This window comes from Amphiprion ocellaris, chromosome 10, assembly GCF_022539595.1.
Source record: "Amphiprion ocellaris isolate individual 3 ecotype Okinawa chromosome 10, ASM2253959v1, whole genome shotgun sequence".
Taxonomy (NCBI): Eukaryota; Metazoa; Chordata; class Actinopteri; family Pomacentridae; genus Amphiprion; species Amphiprion ocellaris.
In genome coordinates this window covers 20,562,764-20,584,548 of record NC_072775.1, presented here as the reverse complement: position 1 = coordinate 20,584,548, position 21,785 = coordinate 20,562,764, and the positions used below count along the sequence as shown (strand labels likewise).

Below are 21,785 nucleotides of genomic sequence, written 5' to 3'. Positions count from 1 at the left end.
TAAAAATTAAAAGGTGGTAAAACATTTAAAAAGAAAAACCTTCAAGATTTAATCGAAAAATGAAATATTGGGAAAGAAAAAAAAATTCAAACAAGCCGATAAAACATTTGAAAAAACAATTAAACATTAAAAAGACAAAACATTTGGAAATCAAATCAGACATTAGAAAAGAATAAAAGGTGAGAAAAGAGCAAAACTAAACATTTAAGAAGAATCAAACTAAAGACAAAACATTTGAAAAGACACCAGTTAGACTTTAGAAGATCAAATTAAACAGAAGAGACAATAAAACGATCAAAAAGAGCAAAAACAGATAAAGGTCTTAAAGCGTTTTCTAGTCTGAAATGAAAACATCAAGTTGTTTCTTCAAACATTTCCTCTTTCTATGTTCTTGGTTTGATTGTGGACAGATTTACTAAGAACTCATTTCAGAAAACTGCTTTCCAGATAAAGTCTACTAGTAGTTGAAGGCATTTATCAAACTAATGTTACCTTCTGATCTCCACAAACTTTACTGTTCAGTGAAGAGAATCAAAGTTTGTTGAGGATTTCTAAAAAACCCACAGGTGAAGGTCTGAGAAGAACTCAGATGGATGGTCTAAATGTGAAATCAAGACTCATGGTCACAAGTTTTAAGGCTTCTGTTAACCAGAAAGTTCAAACTAACAGAGAAGTACTGAGAAACTTTTAAAATTTCAGTCCTCAGACTGTCTGAAGGTTCAAACTAACAGAGAACTACTCAAGAACTTTTAAGATTTCAGTCCTCAGACTGTCGAAAGGTTCAAACTAACAGAGAACTACTCAGGAACTTAGAAGATATCAGTCCTTGGACTGTCTGAAAGTTCAATCTAACAGAGAACTACTGTGGGACTTAGAAAATTTCAGCCCTCAGACTGTGTGAAAGCTCAGGTCCTGAGGACTCGGGAGGTGTGGAGGCTTTGGAAAGTCTTGGAACTGAGGGTTCCACCCTCCAGCACAAAGGCTGAAGTCCAACCTCCTGAGAAAAACGGTCGAGTCGAGACTCGAGTTAAAAAAAAACTCGAAAACGACAAAAAATAGATGATAAATGCGCAAAAAAAAGAAGAATTAGTATCTGAGCGAAGTAGCTCAGGGGGATAAGAAGAGGACTACCAAGTGGAAGGTCGCAGGTTCAAGACCCGCCACTGGCAGTTTTCTTTCTTTGTCTTTGTCAGGATTTTGATAAAATTTAAGAAGGGTCTGGTCTTGAACCAGCGACCTGCAGCTCCATAGGCAAATCCTTAACTCACTGAGCTACAGATCAGATAAAAAGAAATAAATTCGTCGTCCCTTTGGCATCGTAGTTCCTGAAGTGACCACATGGGTGGAGCCAAGGCGGAGTCTGGGTGGAGTCAGGGCGGAGAGTAGGCGGGGAGGTGGGTGGCGGCCTCCCCCCTCTACTCCCCCACCTCCCCCCACCGCCCACCACACCTTCCCCCGCCCGACGAGTTCTTCGAGTCTCCACGAGTTCTTCGAGTCTCGACAGGTTTTCCCGAGTTTCTGGAGTTTCCACCAGGTCGGAGGCAGAACAAGTTGTCATGAAGAGGTGTTGAAGTCGGCCAGGATGGACTGACTTTTTACAGCGACTAGAAGGAAGACCACTAGAAGAGCAGGTCTTTAACCACCATCCATAAAATCCATGGAGTCGCTCCAGAGAAATGAAGGGAGGTCAACTTTTATCAACCTCCATCCAGATGTTCAACTTCATATCTTTACTTTGACATTTTTAGCACCACAAACCTTTAGTATCACACTTTATTATCATTTATTAGGACTTTAATGGAATCCACCAGCAGATTTAGTTTTTGTTGACAAACTTTATTCTTGTCATCGTGGGACTGCAGTATTTAAAACTGTTCCTTCTATTTGACCTCATGTTTATTAGTTTTAGTGGAGAAAGTTATTTTAGTTGTCGATTAGTCTCTTAAAAACCAAATAATAAATTGGATTAGTCAAGAGGTTTAAATTTCTTACTTTGTCATATTTTAAATATGACAAAAAATATAAAAATAAAGTGTCTTGAGACAATTTGACCTGTAATTGGCGTTATATAAATAAAATTGAATTCAAATTGTATGTATCTTGTAATGTTGGAGTAATTCAGCCATATATGTTGGAAAACACATTTTCTTTGTCCATTAATCTGTTGATTGTTTTCTCCAGTAATTCATTTCTTGTTTTGGTTTATAAAATGTCAAACCCAAATATATTCAGTTTACTGTCATAAAAACCAAAAAGATTTACATTCATGATGCAGGAATCAGGCAGTTTTTCACTTTTTATCTTAGTTTAGTCAGAAAGATAGTTGATAATGTGTGAATTGTTGCAGCTTGTGAGCCGTAAAAGGTTTTAATCTTTGGGGCCGAGTGTCAAAAAACATTTAGAAACCAACATCAACAAAACACTCAACAAAGATTTGAACATCATTAAAGGGAAATCCAACTTTTGCATGACAATGTCAAATTAAAGGACATTTATTTCCAACGTAAATGTGTGATATTCATCCTCTGGAGCTTTCTCTTCACATCGTCTTCCACCTGGACTGGTTTGGTCGGGAGCATGTGCAACAAACATTTGAAAAACTGCACTTTAACATCAATGAATGACACTGAAGTTTAATCTCTACATAAATGAGACTGAGTCTGGATGTGCTGCTCTGTCATTAACTCCTAAGTTTAGGGAAAGTTCAAACAAAAGAGGACAGTTCAGATAAGACTTGAGAATGAGCTTATTTTGAACAAACATCTCAGACTTTCTGAGCTTCAGCACCTCTAGCAAGATATTTTAACAACAAGCAACTCAAGAGATCCAGAAGTTGGAGAGAGTTAGCTTTAGCTGAGCCAAAGAACATGTGGGACGCTAACCTAGCAAACATTTCAGACTTTCCTCTGTGAATTCTGAGAAATAATTTCCTATTTAATGACAGAGCTACACATCTTAACTCAGTCTCATTAAAACAGACTCTAATTCAGTGTCATCCATCCATATTAAAGTGCAGTTACCCAAAATGTTTGTTGCATGAGCTCCAACAAAACCTGTCCAGGTAGAAGGCCACTTTGACAAACAGGAAGTGGACGATTCCAAGCAGATTTATAGAAGGGGGAACCGGACTGTACTAAGTGTGGTCGAGTATAGAGGGGTGTTTTGTGGGTTTTTAAGGCTGATAATGATTATTAGTGAGACATTTGGAGTAGATATTCATTTGCAGTAAATGAAAGTATTTAAAATCTTGGAGTTAAACTTAGAAGAACACAAACTCTAACAGAAAACTTTGTTGATACGTTTTTGTTTTGTTTACAGATGTTAAGTTAAAGGAGTTTTATTCGTGACGTATAACCAATCAAATCACTCCAGAAGACAGAGCGACCACAGGTAGATTAAGGTTCAGAGCCAAAGTAGCGCCATTTTTAAATGTATTTATTACCGTAAATCAGTAAAAAATAAAATACTGATAATCAGTAAATCAGTCAGCCCACAATTACTACAATTCTACAATGTATGTCTCTTTCCTTTGACTTGTTATTTGTACAATATACGATGTATATGATGGCGTTTTTTTCATACCAAAGGCTATACTATGATGTTTTCTAAGAGACATACGATGCTACTCTGTTTGTTCTGGCCCTGGGCCGCTGCACTCCTCCTCTGTTGTTTTCTGGATTGTACTCAGCTGCATGCCTTCGTCCACCCGGCCTCCGTTGACTCGTCCCGCCTGCCGTCTCTGGAGCTGAAGCTGGATTGGAACAGACCAAAGTACAGTCCAATCACGATGCCAGCTGCCTCTCAAAAGGCTCCTTCATCTGGCAGGTGGCGGAACTTCTTCTGAGGGGAAGCTGAGCTGGCCCAGCAGAACTTTGGAGATGTGTTCCAGTGGTTGGTGGATGTGCAGGGAGATAGAGAGGAACCTTTGAATTGTTCAGAAAGGAAAACAGGGAACCCATTGGTAGTTTTAGTTTAGGGTGCTACTGCTGGTGTGTTTTTGGGTTTTAAGAGGTGAACAGGAAGAGTTTTTTTTCGTATTGATTATCTTTTACTTTGTTCCTGGTTGGAATGCCCATCAATGTCAACATGAAGTTCACTTTTAGTTCTGTTTATTTATTTTTATTTTACTAACACCCATTTGTTTTTAACCCCCTCACATGTTGTGTTGTTGTAAACTTACTCTTTCAAATAAATACTTGTCTAACCCTCTGGAAACCAGCGTTTGGACTGTTTTTGTGTTGCTCCTCACCTACTCAGACAGCTGTGGACTAAAGGCTATACTGTGACGTTTTTAGAGTGACATGCTATACTATGATGTTTGTTGGGCAACACGCTATACTATAGGCTTTTTAAATTGACATATTACTGTGACTTTTTTTTGTTTTAGTTTTTTTGTTTTTTTTTAGCAACATATAAGAATTCGAACAGTTTTAAAAGTTACTATACTTTTACTTGTGCAATGAAATTATTATTCTATGGCATTTTTTAGATGACATATACTCTGATGTTTTCTTGAATTACATACTATTTTGACAATATACTGCACTGACATTTTTTGAACCACATATCATACATGACAATTTTAGGCAACATCCTATCATTTTGCGCTTTTTGAACCACATAATAATCTATGTTTTGTTTTTTTTCTTGCCAACATGCTGTACTATGAACTACAGGCCATACTATGTTATTCTTGAAAAGTATACTATACTTTGACATTTTCTGAACTACATCCTATACTATGGCGTTATACACAGAGTGCTTTGGTTACATGTTGATTTATAATCTAGATTTTTTTCTGTTTTGTTTTTTGACAGGATTACCACAGACCTGACCGTGAACACCGTTGACACCCACCTGAGGGAGACGCTGCCTAAGATCTTAAGGCTGCTTGTTATGGTCTTTCTGGCACATACTCTTCCAAGATGAGCCAGGAAGTTTGACATTGATGGAACGACACCAGGTCTAAGCCGACAAACTTCCAATTCCTCCTCAACCCATAGTCTCTGGGAAACCTACATGGAGTAAGAAAAGTAGACAGAGAAGTAATTAAGTCTGTACACAACATATTAAAAAGAAATCATGCTAATAAATTAAGTACAAAGAACTGAATTCGCCAATATACTGGAGACCAGAGCTATTTAATTTAACAAGTATAACCTTGTTTAGTAACATTTCAATTATTTGAGAGCAGTCCTAAAGAACCGCCTGTAATCCCAATCATCAACTATGAAAAGTGATTCCAAGTTTCCTTGTCTCAATCGTACGACGCAGTGTGTAATTGTATGCAGCACAGTGAGACGGCATACTTGTTTCCGTTTTCACGCCGTCTACATCAACGGAACGCACTGAAACTTTGCCCCTACTAGCTTAGCCTCGCCGTAGCACGCAGCTCAAAGGGGCGTGTCCTATCTACTCATTCATATCTATGAGAACAACGATGGCTGCACATAAGGACGCCTGACGTTGATTAGCTGCGTAAATACCATTATATACAGTCTATGGTAAATACGTATGTGAATCGCATCATTGGCTGCAACAGCCAGTCACCGGTCACTCACTGACTCACACTGAAAAATAGCACAGAATGAATTGTTACATGTTTATTTTATTTACAATTTAGGTTGGATTTTTTTTTGTGCGCAGCACAGATTATCTGTGCGCGGAGACCGTGTCAGCAGTGCGCAATTGCGCACCCGCGCAGCTTAGAGGGAACAGTGGTCCCAATCAATTTTAATGTTGCCCTTGAAATGATCTAAGTCATCGAATATTTATTAGATATTTTATTAGATATTTATTACACATCTACCGATACCCAGTCCCAGTGTGAATACACACTTGAAGTACTGTAGATTAGCCTTTGGACCTGGTTGCACCATTACATCTTGGCTTTTACTGTTTAAAACTGTAGTGACGAGAGAAGGTGAGAGTTCTGTGTTGTCAAACAGAGTACCGTGGGAGTTTAGCTAGTAGATGGGCACCATGACAAAACCAAGTTTTCTGTGACACTTAATGACCTCCATACAATGGACATATGTCAAATGTACTTCGACATGGGACAAATGTCCAGTGTACTTGATCTGTAATACATGTGCTTCAGTTTTAGACTGATAATGCTGAAATTATTCAGAATGTTTTATTTACAACACCTGCATGACAGCAGACTTAAGCAAAGGATCAGGCTTAGGTTTATGCTGATACCAATTAGTTAAAAATGGCCTTGATCATCAATCCCATTTTTAGGATTGGAATCAAGACATCCCTAGTACACCATCCATCCTTAGTGCTAACCACGGAGCCACTGTGCAGCACCCTAGTACACCTTTGTGACTAAAATTCAAAAGCGGAGTGTCGGGGAAACAACAGCCTAACATTGCATGACTGGTACTAAAAATGTACTGAAGTAAACCTAGCATTGTTTGCAAAATATGAATATCACCACACAAAACAGCCATCCATCCATTATCTATACTTGCATTACTCCTTGGAAGGTTGATCAAGGGATGGAGCCTATTCCACAGGTCGCCAGTGTATCGTAAGCCAGTACAAAGAGACAAACAACCATGCGCAGTCACACTTGCACCTATCTCCTATCTGGCATTTATCAGTCTGGAAAGAGTTACAAAGCCATTGTTAAGGCTCCGGGAGTCCAGAGAGCCACAGTAAGGGACATTATCCACAAATGGAGAAACCATAGAACAGTGGTGAACCTTCCCAGGAGTGGCCGGCCTACCAACATTTGTCCAAGAGCACGACGATATCTAATCCAGGAGGTCACAAAAGAACCAAGAGGGACATCGAAAGAACTGCAGACCTCACTGCCTCAATTAAAGTCAGTGAACATGATTCCACAGTAAGGAAGACACTGAGAGAAAATTGTTCCATTGGAGAGTTGTAAGGTGCAAATCACTACTGACCAAAAATAACATAAAGGTTTGTTTGCCATTTGGATGAGCCCCAAGACTTTTAGGATAACATCCTGTGCACTGATGAGTCAAAGGTGGAATTTTTTGGAAGACATGGGTCTGTAACATCAAGCTAATACTGCACTGAACAAGAAGAACATCAAACCAACAGTGAAACATGGTGGCGGTAATGTGATGGTCTGAGGACCTGGATGATTTGTTATAACTGATGGAGCCATGAATTCTGCTCTATATCAGAAAATCCTCCTGGAGAATATCCACCATCAGTTCATGAGCTAAAACTCAAGTGCAAATGGTTAATGCAGCACGACAATGACCCAAAGCACACAAGCAAGTCCACCTCTGAGTGGCTCAAAAAGAACAAAATGAAGGTTTTGAAGTGACCGAGTCAAAATTCGGACTTGAATCCAATTGAGATGCTGTGGAAAGACCTTAAAAGAACCGTTCACACTCAAAAACGATCTAATGTGGCTAAATTAAAACTATTCTGCAGAGAAGAATGGGTCAAAATTTCTCAGTAGCCATGTAAAAGACTGATGACAAGCTATTGCAAACATTTGATTGCAATTGTAGCCAAGGGTGGCTCAACCAGTTATTAGATTCAGGGGGACAATTGCTTTTTCACAGGGGTGATGTAGGTTTTCAATAATTCTTTAATAAATCATCATTTAAAAACTGCATTTTGTATTTTGTCAGTTATCTCTGTCTAATATTAAATGAATATCAGTTTGATGATCTGGAACATTTAAGTGCAAGAAATATGCAAAAATGGAAGACATCAGGAGGAAAATACTTTTTCACAGCACTGTAAATGTTTTCAAATTTGTGTTGAACAGATGTGCATGCTTTCAGGATCTTTTTCCCTCATGCTATTATAACTATCTTGTACTGTGCTGTATTTTCTGTGAGTTAAAATTGGGTCAAGATCGACATGTTGCAACTCCAGGCCTTAAACATAGAAGGTCAGATGACTTGTCTGATTATAACACTGAGAGTCAAAAGGTCTCCTCCAGCGGGACAAGCTGAATGTTTGACATTTCCATCCTATTTGCTGAGCTAAATCCTATGCAATAGAATAAACACAGCTGGGACCATTAATGCCTGGTATCAAGGGGGTAGAGGACAAGTAAGGCGGTAGAGTCTCCACTTAGGGTCTGGAACTGTGCTATATTTTTCAAAGATGTTCCTGCTGCAAAAACTGAAATACAGTGTGTATTTCCCATATGCCAGGAACCAGGTACATGAGAAATATAGCCGACAAAAACATAACATATGCACTTTTTAAAGTGAATGGTATCACAGAGCATCTTGTTGTGTCTCTATTCTGCCTTTACAGGACCCACTACATAAAGCTGTAGTATATGAACTTGCACAGACACAGTGAGGACCCATTTATTATTAATGAATGGTTGTGACTGTTGCGTCAAAAAAATGTAAAGACAGTATTTCTCTGAGCAATAAACAGCTTCCTTGGTCTCTTTGCGGCTCCGCTGGTGATTCATCATCTCTCCCAATTATCTCTGCCTCTCTCTACTGTGAACAAATAAAAGAAAACCTACATAAATCCGCAGCCTGTTATCAGGGGTTCTCGTGCACACATCTCCAGAAGGCTGCTGATCTCTTTGATTGTCATCATATTCGTGAGCAACATGTCGATGTCACTGTGTCAGCATGTGTTAAGGCACTTGCTAAACAATTTCATTTGTTCAGGACTGCCCTCTCACATCACTGCTGCTCCTGCCTTGCGGCTGAAGTCAGCAGCAGAGACTTTACATGGCTGCAGGCTGGAATATTAAGGATATCTGCACCACTGATAATGGATACACATGACACAACCAGTGATTCAAACTTCCAGCTCTACTACATGTTACGGGTCTCAAGCATGAGTCCACAATAACAAATGTGTGTATGCAACCTGTATCAGGTGGATAAAACAGGAACAATGAAACGTCAGTGCACCATGCTTCTTTCCAGATTGTTTTTCTGTGTGTTTTATTAAACACATCAAAATCATGAACAAAGCTCATAAACACATTTCTGTTGTACACATTCCAGTTTTTTATATTTGAGTTCTCAGTTCACTAAAGTCCATCACTGCATTCTATTTTCTCACGTTTTCAATAAAGCACAATTTCATTCTGATGTGCTACCAGTTCTGACACACACGCATCCTCAGTGACCTTTTTCTTGGTCCAATAAACACTTGTACTCATTAAAGTGCATTAATTTTCACAGTATAAAACTGGTCACAATACTGCTGCTTATTTTCAGCATCATCCAAATTAGTACATTTTGTCCCTTTAAATTTGCCAAGCTTGACACTCTGTAATAATTACAGGCTACTAAAATGTATTTACTAGAAAATGTTTATGTCAACATGTGTAGCAAAATATTTTTAACAGAACAACCATTTTCATGTTATTAACAATCAGTGTTCACTATAAACAGTATTAACCCAGTTGTACTAAGTACATGTAAATCCTGTTAATGTCATTAAACAATGTAAATATTAAACATTCATAGTGTACGGGAGCTTTCAGAACACTTTACTACTGTTTTTTTACATATCAGACCATTTTTGCGGCACTCGTGATGACGTCAGCAGGAGAAGACTCCGCCGAGACCGACTAACTTTGTCTTTTATGTATGTAACTGTTTCAACAACATTTCAACACTGAACATTTCACAGACAATCACTCTAATAAAGCGCGGCCTTTTGAGGTAGAGAGTTATAGATTATTCACAGTTACCAACCTGTATCAGGTGGATAAAGCAGGAACAATGAAACACCAGTGCACCGCGCTTCTTTCCAGATTGTTTCTGAAGAGCGCGCGGGACGCGTGTTCCCTCGCACCATTCCAAGGTGCAACCGGAACAAAACAAAGGTTCCGCCCCAACGCTGCCCACACAGACCTGTTATTCTTCAGCTTCAATAGCACAATGACAATTGATTTAGCTCTTATTATTATTGACATACATGTACATACCAGACAAAATAATGAACACAGTAATTATTCTAAACTTGTAACACATAACTGTGGTCACACTATTTTATGGGTGCCGCATGCATTATCACAATATTTTAGATTGGTAACACATATTTCAAGACACTGTATGCTTTTCTTCTCTGACAGTGGAGGGTTTGGAGGCAGAATAAAATGCAACATTGTGAGGAGAGCTCTAGATATTGAATTAAAACAAAAAATCAACACGTAGGTGGCAATCGGAAGCAAGGTGGATTGCTTCCTGAAGAAATTGATTGCTTTTAAGTTTGACAAAATGCGGCAAGCAATTCAATTTAGAGTGAGAAAATTGTTGAGGGGATGAGACGATAAGACAAGAGAGAGCCACAAGTCGAGAGTGGTGGCTGGGTTACTACAGTGATTGGAGGAGGGAGGCAGCTTTTAGTGGCAGAGCATGCAGGGCAGAGTGTGATGAGCAGCTTGTCAAAACATACCAGTTTTCCCAGCAATGCTGTCTCCATAGCTCAGTCAGTTTGTTTCAGTGTCATTTTGCACTCAGTGCTTTTGTACTGCTGTCCTACAAAATCTCTCAGTATCAAAAATGCAGCTGGTATGTTAAGCTGCAGTGTGCATTCTTGCATTTTTTTAATGAAAAAAGGGCATTTTTAAAAAATTCTGTTTGTCAAAGGAGACTAAGACATGCTTCTGAATCAGCATTGTATGTATTATTTACACTACCGTCCAAAAGTTTGGGGTCATCCAGACAATTTCATGTTTTCCATGAAAACTCACACTTTTATTCATGTGCTAACATAATTGCACAAGGGTTTTATAATCGTCAGTTAGCCTTTCAACACCATTAGCTAACACAATGTAGCATTAGAACACAGGAGTGATGGTTGCTGGAAATGTTCCTCTGTACCTCTATGTAGATATTACATTAAAAATCAGCCGTTTCCAGCTAGAATAGTCATTTACCACATTAACAATGTCTACACTGTATTTATGATTAATTTAATGCTATCTTAATTTTTTAAAAAATGCTTTTCTTTCAAAAATAAGGACATTTCTAAGTGATGCCAAACTTTTGAACAGTAGTGCATAGCTTAGAATCACAGTGGCATTACATAGTGAAACAGTAATTAATCAAAAAGAGGCTCCTGATGTTTTTGCCGTGTTTGTATAGCTTAACTTGAAGCTTCCATTGCTTCAAGTTTCCGTTATTTATCATAAACATTTTTGGGGTTATCATAGTGTCAATGGCACGTTTCTAAGTGACCCCAAACTTTTGTATGGTAGTGTATTTAGTCCACAAACAAGAAAATCAACATGAAACAACTGAATTATGATAACAACAGTTAAACGGTACCGTATGAACTAATGATGCAGTGAAATGATGTTTGCAGTCCATCAAAAAATAAAGTATACATTAAACTGACATGTTTGTCCTTGGATCACATATTTGCAAGTTTCTGTCAGAAAAACACATTGATAGTGGTTGACACAGAGCTTGACTAACCACACTGCCATCTAGTGATGCTACTTGTATTTAAAGTTTTGGAAATAAACTAAATTACTGAAGAGAGCATACAGTACTGACTCACTGCACTACACTGGGGAACTGTAAGCAAAACAAGATTTGAAGATGAGCAACTTCAAAAGTCTGAAATAAGAGACCAATAGGCTTAAAGGAAAATCCAGTTCAGATAATGTGTTGACAGAGCTTGTCTCTTCAGCTCATCTCTCTGGATTGTGGGTGACTGTGGTGAAGCCCTCCACATTTGATTTGTGATAACAGCTCCAACAGCAATTTAACACATCCTGTAGACTTTGATCATAGCACTTGCAAAAATAAGTGCTTATCATTGCTTCACGGCTGTCTTGGTAAGATAACAAGTCATTACTTTATTTCTACTTACTGTAAATGAGCACATTAGGACTCTGGTGTTTATTTTCTTTCCATTACATGTAAATGAGGGGCAACCAAGAGATGAATGGACTCATAGAGGCACAAACCGTTTTCTGGCCTGAGTAAAGTTCACAGATCCCTCATATACTGATGGCTAACTTTAACCTCTGCGTTCACAGCTCCACTATTTACTTTAGTTTCTGGATGCAGTCAATGGTCTGCAGGAAGCATTGGTCCAGAACGAGGGAATACCTCTGAGGAGAAGGATGGAGAAAGGAGTCATTCAAACCTGGAATGACAAATAGGTGAGGCTGTTTACGTATGCTGTGTTTACATAAGTTTGTGTTTGGTTTGGTGGGTTATTGGGCATTTTGGAATAAATCTACACCTTTCTGCGTAATACAGCTACATAAAACAATAATAAAATTGTTTGGTGAAATGTAATTTATTTGAAAGTGATGACACTCTTAAATAAGTTAAGTCAACACGAGTAGTCATATTAATCTGACACTTGATTAACTGAAATTACACAGTAACATTAGTATTCAACAGTAATGAGGTTTATTTCAAAGCTCTTTGAAAAGTTGGCAGTGCTTCCCTCATTTCTATTAACTACTACGTCGTAAAAAATAAAAGCAGTTACACTTTATGTAAAATATTCTACATGTTCACCAACACTGATTTAATATAAAGCAGTGATGTAGCAGGTTTAGGCAACAAATGGGTTTTAAGTGAAACATTTTTCCAGGAATCAGATACAGTTAGGGACAATGACAAGCATTTGCCCCATCACCACCCTTTCTGATGCACTTTACTACATTTGATACATATCTGTCAGATCCTGCAGGGCGTCTAATCAGGAGGTTTATCTGCTCCTCCGATGACACATCTCACTCTATTGCATTAAAAGGTGCCTCACCTTCTATCCAGGAGGTATTCAACACAAGCTGTTTTTTGTTACTCAGAGCATAAAGGCTTTCTTCATCACATCCAAACTCTGATATTTTTGTCTTGTGGCACTTTCTCGCTCCGTCCAATGGGGACCTGCCAATCTCCCACAGGGTCCTGGAAGAAATAGTGCGGTATTCGAAGCTGCACACTAACTCAGCCATGGTTTTAAATTAAGCGTGATGTGGAGAGGGAGGAGAGGGAGGGGGTTTGTGCTGAAACCCTTTTGGCTACATCGGAAGAAAATAACTCGGATGTTAGTATAATGTTAGCATGAATATAAAGACCACTCCCACTAGGCTAGGAGTCGGAGATCACATACTGTACATGTGAGACATGCTCTGGGGAATGTATTGAGGACTACAGTGGGAGTTTGTGCAGCTTGAATCTGCATTTATTTGCAACCGCTATTCCCACACAGCTGGTTTCAAGTCAGAAATAATTAGTGGTAATATTTAACAGGAATATTAAACTTTTGGGAACTGAACTGAGATGATTACTATTTAGACTGGCCTGTCAAGCATTTATGTACAAGCAAATGAAGCCAAAGAAACTTTAAAAAAAAAAAAAAAAAAAAAAAATCTGCTAAAGTCATAGCCATGAAGGTAAACAATGCATTCAAAACATTTGGTGAAGATTTTGGTTTCCTTTCACTGATTACATTGGATGTTTCTTAGCTTATAAAAATATTTACTTCAAAAACAGACATTATGGTTTCTATATTTATAATGCACTTACCACGGAAGGAAACAACGTGCATTTATTTAATAAAATGTGGCAGTGACATTTACAAAACAGCGAGCAGACAAGATATGAAACCACAGGGAAACACCCCATCAGCATCAAACATATCTGCAGTCACCAGGAACCCTTGTCTGATGCCATCAGGGTTAAGTTGAAAGCTCTGCTACTCAAGGTGCTTAACTTGTTAAACTGAGGTTACCCAACTTCACATAGGCACCGCCACAAACAGTCTTTAAGGGTATGAATGGAGGGGACGTCAGACATCCACATGATGCTTGTGTGGCGGAGGAGGAGAGCTTGTTTCCTGCAGGCTGCTGTTTGTCACACGTGACAGGAGAAGGTAGGCTCAGCTGGAAGTGAGGTTGAACAGGGACCAGCCACGTCCCCTGGTTAATGTCTTGTCTGTGCTGTCACAGAGCCTGCAGGAAAACATGCTTGACTTGTCTCATCACGTCACTGCAGAGCTGAGGGCCATGGTGGAGAGCGTTCTTTAGGGATGCCCTCAGCGCACCCGTTTCCTCCAGTTGAATGACCAGCCAGGAGACAACATACAAGAGTAACATGAACATCTCTGTGCAGCCCAAACATGACGGGCTGAATGAGTGCTGTCTGAGGCAGCGTGACCAGAGCTGCACATCAGTATTTCTGTCGCCTGGTTAAATTTTATAGATGGAAAAGCAAAAACTGAATGATTTCAGAGCCGGTTCAAGTTATAAATGAAAAATATTTACAACTGCCATCTGGATTGTTGGACAGTTTATTATCCTGTTGCTCAGAATCAGAAACTCCTGGTGCTGAAGGACACGGCTTATGAGGGACAGAGTATAGCCACAAGAAAGACAGATAAGGGAGAATTTGATGAGCGCTAGAAAAACAGCAAAAGATGAAAATCTTCTGACACCGTCACATCATGGTGTCACTGAGCCACGGCATATCATTCCTTACCATGCTGCATGCACAGTCCTTACTTTGAATCTAATTTTGTCCTCTCCGACTACAGCTCCAGCATCACTGCCTCCTGCTCTGCGTCCAAATGCACCTGGTTTAGCTCTTTCTCTCTAGAAGATTCAAACAAATTAGGTTTTTGACAATTAGATTAAAACTGAAATAATGAAATATATCTGATAGAGACTATAGAGATGGGCTATTGAAGCTGTAGAATGACAAATAGATATAAAGAGGTACACTTGTATATTGTATATACTTACTGAAACAATAATTAGCTTGATAACTGGAAGGAATTTCATATACAGCTTCTCACCAGTTTTATTGCACCCCTCAGTTAATGTTTTTGATTACAGAATCAATAAATAATCACAACCAGTGATAGAAACAACCTTCACAGGGAAGAAGACTTTGAAATGAGCATGTATAAATTAACTGAATGTTTGAATTTGACGCTTTCATCCAGTTTTAAACCACTTTTTTTACACTATACCTTTAGATTTTAGTTGTTTATTCTAATTGTTTTAACATTATTTTTTGTTGTTTTTTTTAAAAAAGACATTCACTTCTTTGGTATCATTTCATTTTTTGTGATGTACAAAAATATCAAGAGTGTCAATTGAAAATAAAAGAACAATATTTCACTGCTCCTCATGTGAATCAGTGCATGAGTACTTCCCCTTCTGGGACTTTAGTTTTGATAGTGACATTACTGACATTTTATTAGATACATATGGTGGATAATTTTCACTCAAAACAAGAAAGAAACAGCCCTTCAAAACCATCTTGGATGAATAACCTATAAACCAACAGCGGCAAAATAATGATGCTGTATCTGAGTGCTGTTCTCTAAACAATCTCAGACTCCATCAGCCGCTGGCATAAAGTGTTTATCTGTTTTGCATTTTGCTAGAATCAATAAAAATTGTTTTCTAGGCAACAGATGAAGTGATACTTTTCAATCTATGCTTCTCCAGCATGCATATTTCAACACCAACTGACTGTAAGAAACTTTAAGCAAATTTGACAACAAATACAGAAAATTGGCTGTGGTATATTATTTGTTTGTGGGTCTTTGAGCAGCTCCTCGATCTCGTCCAGACGAAAGATTTTACAGGGACACATAGAAAATGATGAACAATTTTTATGCCCACTTACTTGAGTTCTGTACTACTCCTCACAGCAGGCTACACCAGTTTATGACCAAGTTTAGAAACCGAGCTGGAAAGAAGTTGACAGTCAATCATATTATTCCCTGAAGAACACAACAACAAAAGTGGGAACCATCCCAAAAAAATCAATAACCTGATTACAGAAAGTCCCCCATTAGACAGAGTGAATTATTAACCCTTCTTATACCAGAAAAGATGCCTTAGAACTCAGTTATTCTATACCAGTAAGGCAAGGAGATTCACTAAAGATGTATAAAAGATTACAAATTGACATTATTAGTTTCTTTCAATGACTAATTCTGGTCAAGGAAACTAACTATATATAGACTACCGTTCAAAAGTTGGGGGCACTTAGAAATGTCCTTATTTTTGAAAGAAAAGCATTTTTTTCAATGAAGATAACATTAAATTAATCACAAATACAGTCTAGACATTGTTAATGTGGTAAATGACTATTCTAGCTGAAAACGGGTGATTTTTAATGGAATATCTCCATAGAGGTACAGAGGAACATTTCCAGCAACCATCACTCCTGTGTTCTAATGCTACATTGTGTTAGCTAATGGTGTTGAAAGGCTAATTGATGATTAGAAAACCCTTGTGCAATTATGTTAGTACATGAATAAAAGTAAAACACGAAATTGCCTGGGTGACCCCAAACTTTTGACTGATAGTATACACTACCAGTCAAAAGTTTGGGGTGACCCAGTCAAAAGTTTGGACACACCATCTAATTTAATGGTTTTCTTTATTTTCATGACTGTTGGCATTGTAGATTCTCACTGAAGGCATCAAAACTAACAATGAACACATATGGAATTATGTAGTAAACAATAAAGTCTGAGATAAGAAAAAACATGTTTTACATTTTAGATTCTTCAAAATAGCCACCCTTTGCTTTGATTACTGCTTTACAGTCTTACCATTCTCTCCATGAGCTTCATAAGGTCGTCACCTGAAATGGTTTTCCAACAGTCTTGAAGGAGTTCCCAGAGATGCTGAGCACTTGTTGGCCCTTTTGCTTTCACTCTGTGGTCCATCTCATCCCAAACCATCTGGATTGGTTTAGGTCAGGTGACTGTGGAGGCCAGGTCATCTGACGCAGCACTCCATCACTCTCCTTCTTCATCAAATAGTCCTTACACAGCCTGGAGGTGTGTTTGGGATCATTGTCCTGTTGAAAAATGAATAATGATGCAACTAAATGCAAACCAGATGTGATGGCATGTCGCTGCAGGACGCTGTGGTAGCCATGCTGGTTCAGTGTTCCTTCAATTTTGAATAAATCCCCAACAGTGTCACCAGCAAAGCATCCCCACACCATCACACCTCCTCCTCCATGCTTCATGGTGGGAACCATGCATGTAGAGACCATCCATTCACCTTTTCTGTGTCGCACAAAGACACGGCAGGTGGAACCAAAGACCTCAAATTTGGACTCATCAGACCAAAGCACAGACTTCCACTGGTCTAATGTCCAATCATTGTGTTTCTTGGCCCAAACAAATCTCTTCTGCTTGTTGCTTTTCCTTAGTAGTGGTTTCTTAGCAGCTATTTGACCATAAAGGCCTGATTGGTTCAGTCTCCTCTGAACAGTTGATGTAGAGATGTGTCTGCTACTAGAACTCTGTGTAGCATTTATCTGGGCTCTAATCTCAGGTGCTGTTAACTTGCCATTTCTGAGGCTGGTGACTCAAATGAACTTGCCCTCAGAAGCAGAGGTGACTCTTGGTCTTCCTTTCCTGGGGCGGTCCTCATGGGAGCCAGTTTCACTGTAGCGCTTGATGGTTTTTGCAACTGCACTTGGGGATACTTTCAAAGTTTCTGCAATTTTCCAGACTGAGTGACCTTCAATTCTTAAAGTAATGATGGACTGTTGTTTCTATTTAATTAGCTGATTGGTTCTTGCCATAATATGGATCCTAACAGTTGTCAAATAGGGCTGTAACTGTGTACCAACCTGACTTCTGCACAACATAACCGATGGTCCCAACTCCATTAAGAAGGCAAAAAAAATTCCACAAATTAACCTTGACAAGGCACACCTGTGAAGTGAAAAACCATTTCAGGGGACTACATCATGAAGCTCACTGACAGAAGGCCAAGAGTGTGCAAAGAAGTAATCAAAACAAAGGGTGGCTGCTTTGAGGAATCTAAAATATAACACATATTTTATATAGAAATAGAGTTATTTCACAATTGTTTGTTTGTTACATAATTCCATATATCTTGCTTCATAGTTTTGACATCTTCAGTATGTATCTACAATGTAGAAAGTAGTAAAACTAAAGAAAAAACACTGAATGTGCAGGTGTGTCTCAACTTTTGACTGGTAGTGTATATACTCTAATGATCACTTAGCATGATAACCCTCAACGCACCTACCCTGAAGATGCAAATCCTTTGCTAATGTCTCCCTCTTCAGGGGAAAATCCTGAACTGCAATTTGTTGTCTCGTGGCGCTGTATGTCCCCATCCTCTTCCTTCACCACCTGTAATAAGTAAGTAATGTCTCCGTGACATAGAGACAGCACAAACACACATTTGCTCCTTTTTTCTTTTTTTGTTTTTGTTTTACCTTTTCAGAGAGTTGCTGGCTTTCCTGTAGTTCTTTGATCTGGGCGTCTTTCTCAGCAACCATCTTCTGAAGCTTCTGGATGACAGTATTATGCTCTGAGGCCTTGTTGTTCACTTGCTGTCTCTGGGTTTTCTTGCTCTGTACATTCTGCTGTTGGCTGAGCTGCGTCAGCATCTTCTGCATCTGAGTCTGCTGTTTCTGCCACAGGTGTAAAAGACAAGTGAGAATGATGTACTAAATCACCCACCCATACTGTGCAGAAATCCCTCCAATCTCCTCTCTGTGGCATGTTTAAACTCATAAATGTGAAGTGAAATTCCTACTGAATTGTGTATTTAATAAGACTATTAGTCTGTAAAACATTTCAGTGTTTTAATGGAGTATTTACTTCCTAACACCAAAATGTCAGATCAGCTAAAAAATAGACATTGATCCATGTATCTCACTCAATATTACTATTGCAAATGAGTTTTAGCAGTTTGAATAGTAGTCTATGACTGAAACACTTAGGCTCAATTTTTCAAGGGATTTACTTAAAAAAAAACAAAAAAAAAAACGTCAAGCATGATCTACACATCTCACAATACCTCTTTAAAACTGAAGAATACACATGAAAGGGGATATGCCAATATGAATACAACTACATATTTGTTTCTTACCAGCAGAGCTTCCACAAGCTCATCATCATGTTTGCCCTTCTCTAGTAGGATGGAGATCTGGCCCTTCAGAGTTTTCATTTCAAAAGACAGCGATTTGCTCCTGGCTTTAGAGGCTTCCAGCTTTTTCTTTACATCCTCATGTTCTTTCAAGAGGGCCTCATAGTCTGCTGAGATCCGCTGCACAGTTGTAGAAAACAGGCTTTGGTACAATGACAAATTCATGTTTTAGTTTAATTACAATTACTGTTTACACACCTCAAATGCCTCCCTCTTCTCCTTCTTGATGGTGCGGATGTAGCTGAGGTTCCTGTCTTGAGGAGGGGTTTTCTGAGGGACACCTGTGCCCAGAAATTCCTCCTCTAGACTCTGGACAGTTGACTGTCTCTGCTGAGTTGACTGGTTCAGCTGCTGTTCAAGGTCCCGCACCTGTCGTACAATGCCACATTTTGTTCATGTTGACTTCAGGTGTTTGTTTTATGTCTGCAGTCTTATATCTGTAGCTGTGTCTTTTTGAAAAGCAAGGTATCATTGGGTTTTTACCTTACCCTTGTCTGAAGAGCCAGTATCTGCTGTGAGCGACCTCTGAAGTTCCCAGGGCAGCTGAGTAATTGCTGAAGGTTGACCTCCTCTCCAATCTCACTGGCCAAAACCTGCAGCAGTTTGTATATTAGAATCCAGAAGTCGCTGGTGATTTATGATGCATCTATTGGATGTTCTTCTCAAGCAAATACAGTTAAGGCATGAAAAAAAGATGGACCTCCTACCTTCTGGGCTACTTTCAACTCCTGTTTGGCGGACTGAACCTGGTTGCGATACTCAGTCACTTTCAGCTGGGCAGCTGCTAATTTTTCCTGCAGAGATTTGACCAGTGGACTTTCCTGTTTTTGAGAACAACAACTTATATATGATTCTGTCTGAGCATCCGTCATTTCAATTTGGAAGACAACATGAGTACAAACTTTTGGTGAGTTTTTAGAATAATGTTTACCTCACAGCCTTCAGATAAGCTCTTATCCAGTGACTTTGTGTCAGTTTTTTGTCCAGTCGGTGGGTGTACCAAAGCAGCCTGCAGTTACAGAAAGGGGCATAACATTTAATTCATTATATAGTTTTAAAATAATTTGTAACACCTGTGCTGTGATGACTTTTTTTTACAATAGGTTATATGATACAAAACTTAACCTCTTTCTCCAGCTCTTTGATTCTGTTGCTATTTTGCTTGGTTTTAATCTTCTCTTGCTCGATTTCAGCACAGAGCTGTCTGTTCTTCTTGGACAGCTCAACAATCTTGGTGGCAGCTACAGCTCCTGCCAACCCTGATGTGTCTAAATGAGCGAATGAGGCAAGAAGAGGCTGTTACGTATCTGTAACACTGCTATGCAAAACCAAATAAACTTACAGCATTATACCTGCTAAAGCCAGTCTTTCTTCTTGTCGTTTCTTCTTCAGGTGTTTAAGTTCAAAATCTTTTTCACTCAGAAGTTTGAAGAGCCGACCGTTTTCATCCTTTAGCTCTCTCAGCTGGTCCAGCAATGCCTGATTCTCACTCCGCAACAGCCTACAGAAAGGCAGGTGAAATGAACACTAAATGGCTGAACATCTTGGTAGTAAACTTTCAGAAACATTTATTTCATCCCGGGTACCGCTCACCTGTCGTTGGGACTGTCTGCCTGAGCACTTTGCGTAGATAGATCCAAACTGTCCTGGACATCACTGACAATGGGCCCATCTGGTTCTTTCTCTTTTTTCCTGTCCAGTTTTCTTTTCTCCTGCTGTTTTTGCAGTTCTTGGAACTGACGACGCAAGTCATCCAGCTGATCATCATGCTCCATTATCTATGATATGTGGCATGAGGAGAAAATAATGAACTTAAAAAAGTGGGGAAAAAATAGAAATCAATACCAAGTATCATGTTACACTGTGAATATTGTCTGGAATATGTATCCTGCAGTAGTTATGTGATACAGTTTCCAGCACTTTTTTGTTTTAGCTGCCATACTATCTCCACCAGTTAATATTTTTCTGAATCAAAAAGCATAAATACTTCTTCGTCTATATAGTTCTTCTTAAGTGGGTCTTTAAGGCACAGAAGCCTATCTGAATGCCAGGTCTAAGGTTGGTCACATTACTAGCTTAAATTCGCTAGGCTACAGGTCGAAACACATTGAAACAGACACCAGAATTTTCGAGATAACGACGTTTTTGATGATGAGTGACCGTGAAGACGTAATATTAATCTCTCAGAACTTCAAACAAAACTTTCCAACTCCTTCCTACCTTAAAGTTGTAGAAAAAGAAAAGAACTCACCTGTCGTTTACCCAAGTACCACACCTGTTAACAAATTAGTTACTAATTACGGCATTGTTTTATACCGGAGGTGAAGAAACAACTTCCTCGCTGACTGCGACGCTCCTGCACCCATAGCAACGTCCCTCCAGGGAGCCAAAACAAGATCTCGCGGGAACAGGAATGTAGTCATAGAAACCAAGAGACGCTCATCTGTGTGTTATGTTTTGAGCTAGTAGTTTTGGCGCATTAAAACAGGCGGGAAATGTGGAGGAAAGTCAGCTTGAAACAACAGGTACAAGTTCTTCAGTTCAATTAGTTTTATTATGGAAACACAAAACCTAGATTGAAGCCTTTATCGTCGAGAAATATCTTAAATGATAGCAAGGAGGGAGCTGCTCCACAAACAAGCTATTGTAAAATGGACCCAAACCCTATTAACAGGTATATACACAATAGATCAGTAATTTTGTTTGTTACTATAAAACTTTAGGTTAGAAGATAATGGCTGCAGGTACATCCTGTGCACTGCTTTTGTGTTGTGATAAATTAAACAGATGCATGGGACTCGTGCAGTATAATAATAATAATAATAATAATAATAATAATAATAATAATAATAATAATAATACATTTTATTTATAAAGCGCTTTT

The 21,785-nt window shown here is 38.9% G+C and overlaps 1 protein-coding gene across 7 annotated transcripts; it reads right to left on the bottom strand.

Moving 5' to 3' along the window:
• Positions 1–3,419: 3,419 nt before the first annotated feature.
• Positions 3,420–21,278, bottom strand: ccdc13 (coiled-coil domain containing 13). Of its 7 annotated transcripts, none has more exons than XM_055014296.1 (15): positions 21,153–21,278; positions 20,495–20,679; positions 20,254–20,402; positions 20,027–20,169; positions 19,833–19,916; positions 19,609–19,722; positions 19,390–19,494; positions 19,100–19,270; positions 18,845–19,021; positions 18,186–18,383; positions 17,989–18,099; positions 15,594–15,656; positions 9,681–14,548; positions 4,858–5,015; positions 3,420–3,923 (listed from the first exon to the last, which is right to left on the bottom strand). In XM_055014296.1, the coding sequence occupies exons 2-11, from the start codon at positions 20,674–20,676 to the stop codon at positions 17,989–17,991; spliced, it is 1,434 nt and encodes a 477-aa protein (XP_054870271.1). In that variant the 5' UTR covers positions 20,677–20,679; positions 21,153–21,278; the 3' UTR covers positions 3,420–3,923; positions 4,858–5,015; positions 9,681–14,548; positions 15,594–15,656. The 7 variants fall into 7 exon arrangements, with proteins under 7 accessions (XP_054870271.1, XP_023126148.2, XP_035804125.2 ...); XM_023270380.2 differs by having other exon boundaries at positions 17,993–18,099; XM_035948232.2 differs by lacking the exon at positions 15,594–15,656 and having other exon boundaries at positions 9,681–14,297; positions 14,436–14,548; positions 17,993–18,099.
• Positions 21,279–21,785: the final 507 nt, after the last annotated feature.

Coding starts and splice junctions, on each gene's coding strand:
- ccdc13 (XM_035948230.2), bottom strand. CDS start 20,676: ATGGAGCATGATGATCAGCTGGATGACTTGCGTCGTCAGTTCCAAGAA. Junction 19,917..20,026: donor TCAAAGAGCTGGAGAAAGAG/GTTAAGTTTTGT, acceptor CCCTTTCTGTAA/CTGCAGGCTGCTTTGGTACA. Junction 19,022..19,099: donor AGAAGAGGGAGGCATTTGAG/GTGTGTAAACAG, acceptor ACAACTGTGCAG/CGGATCTCAGCAGACTATGA.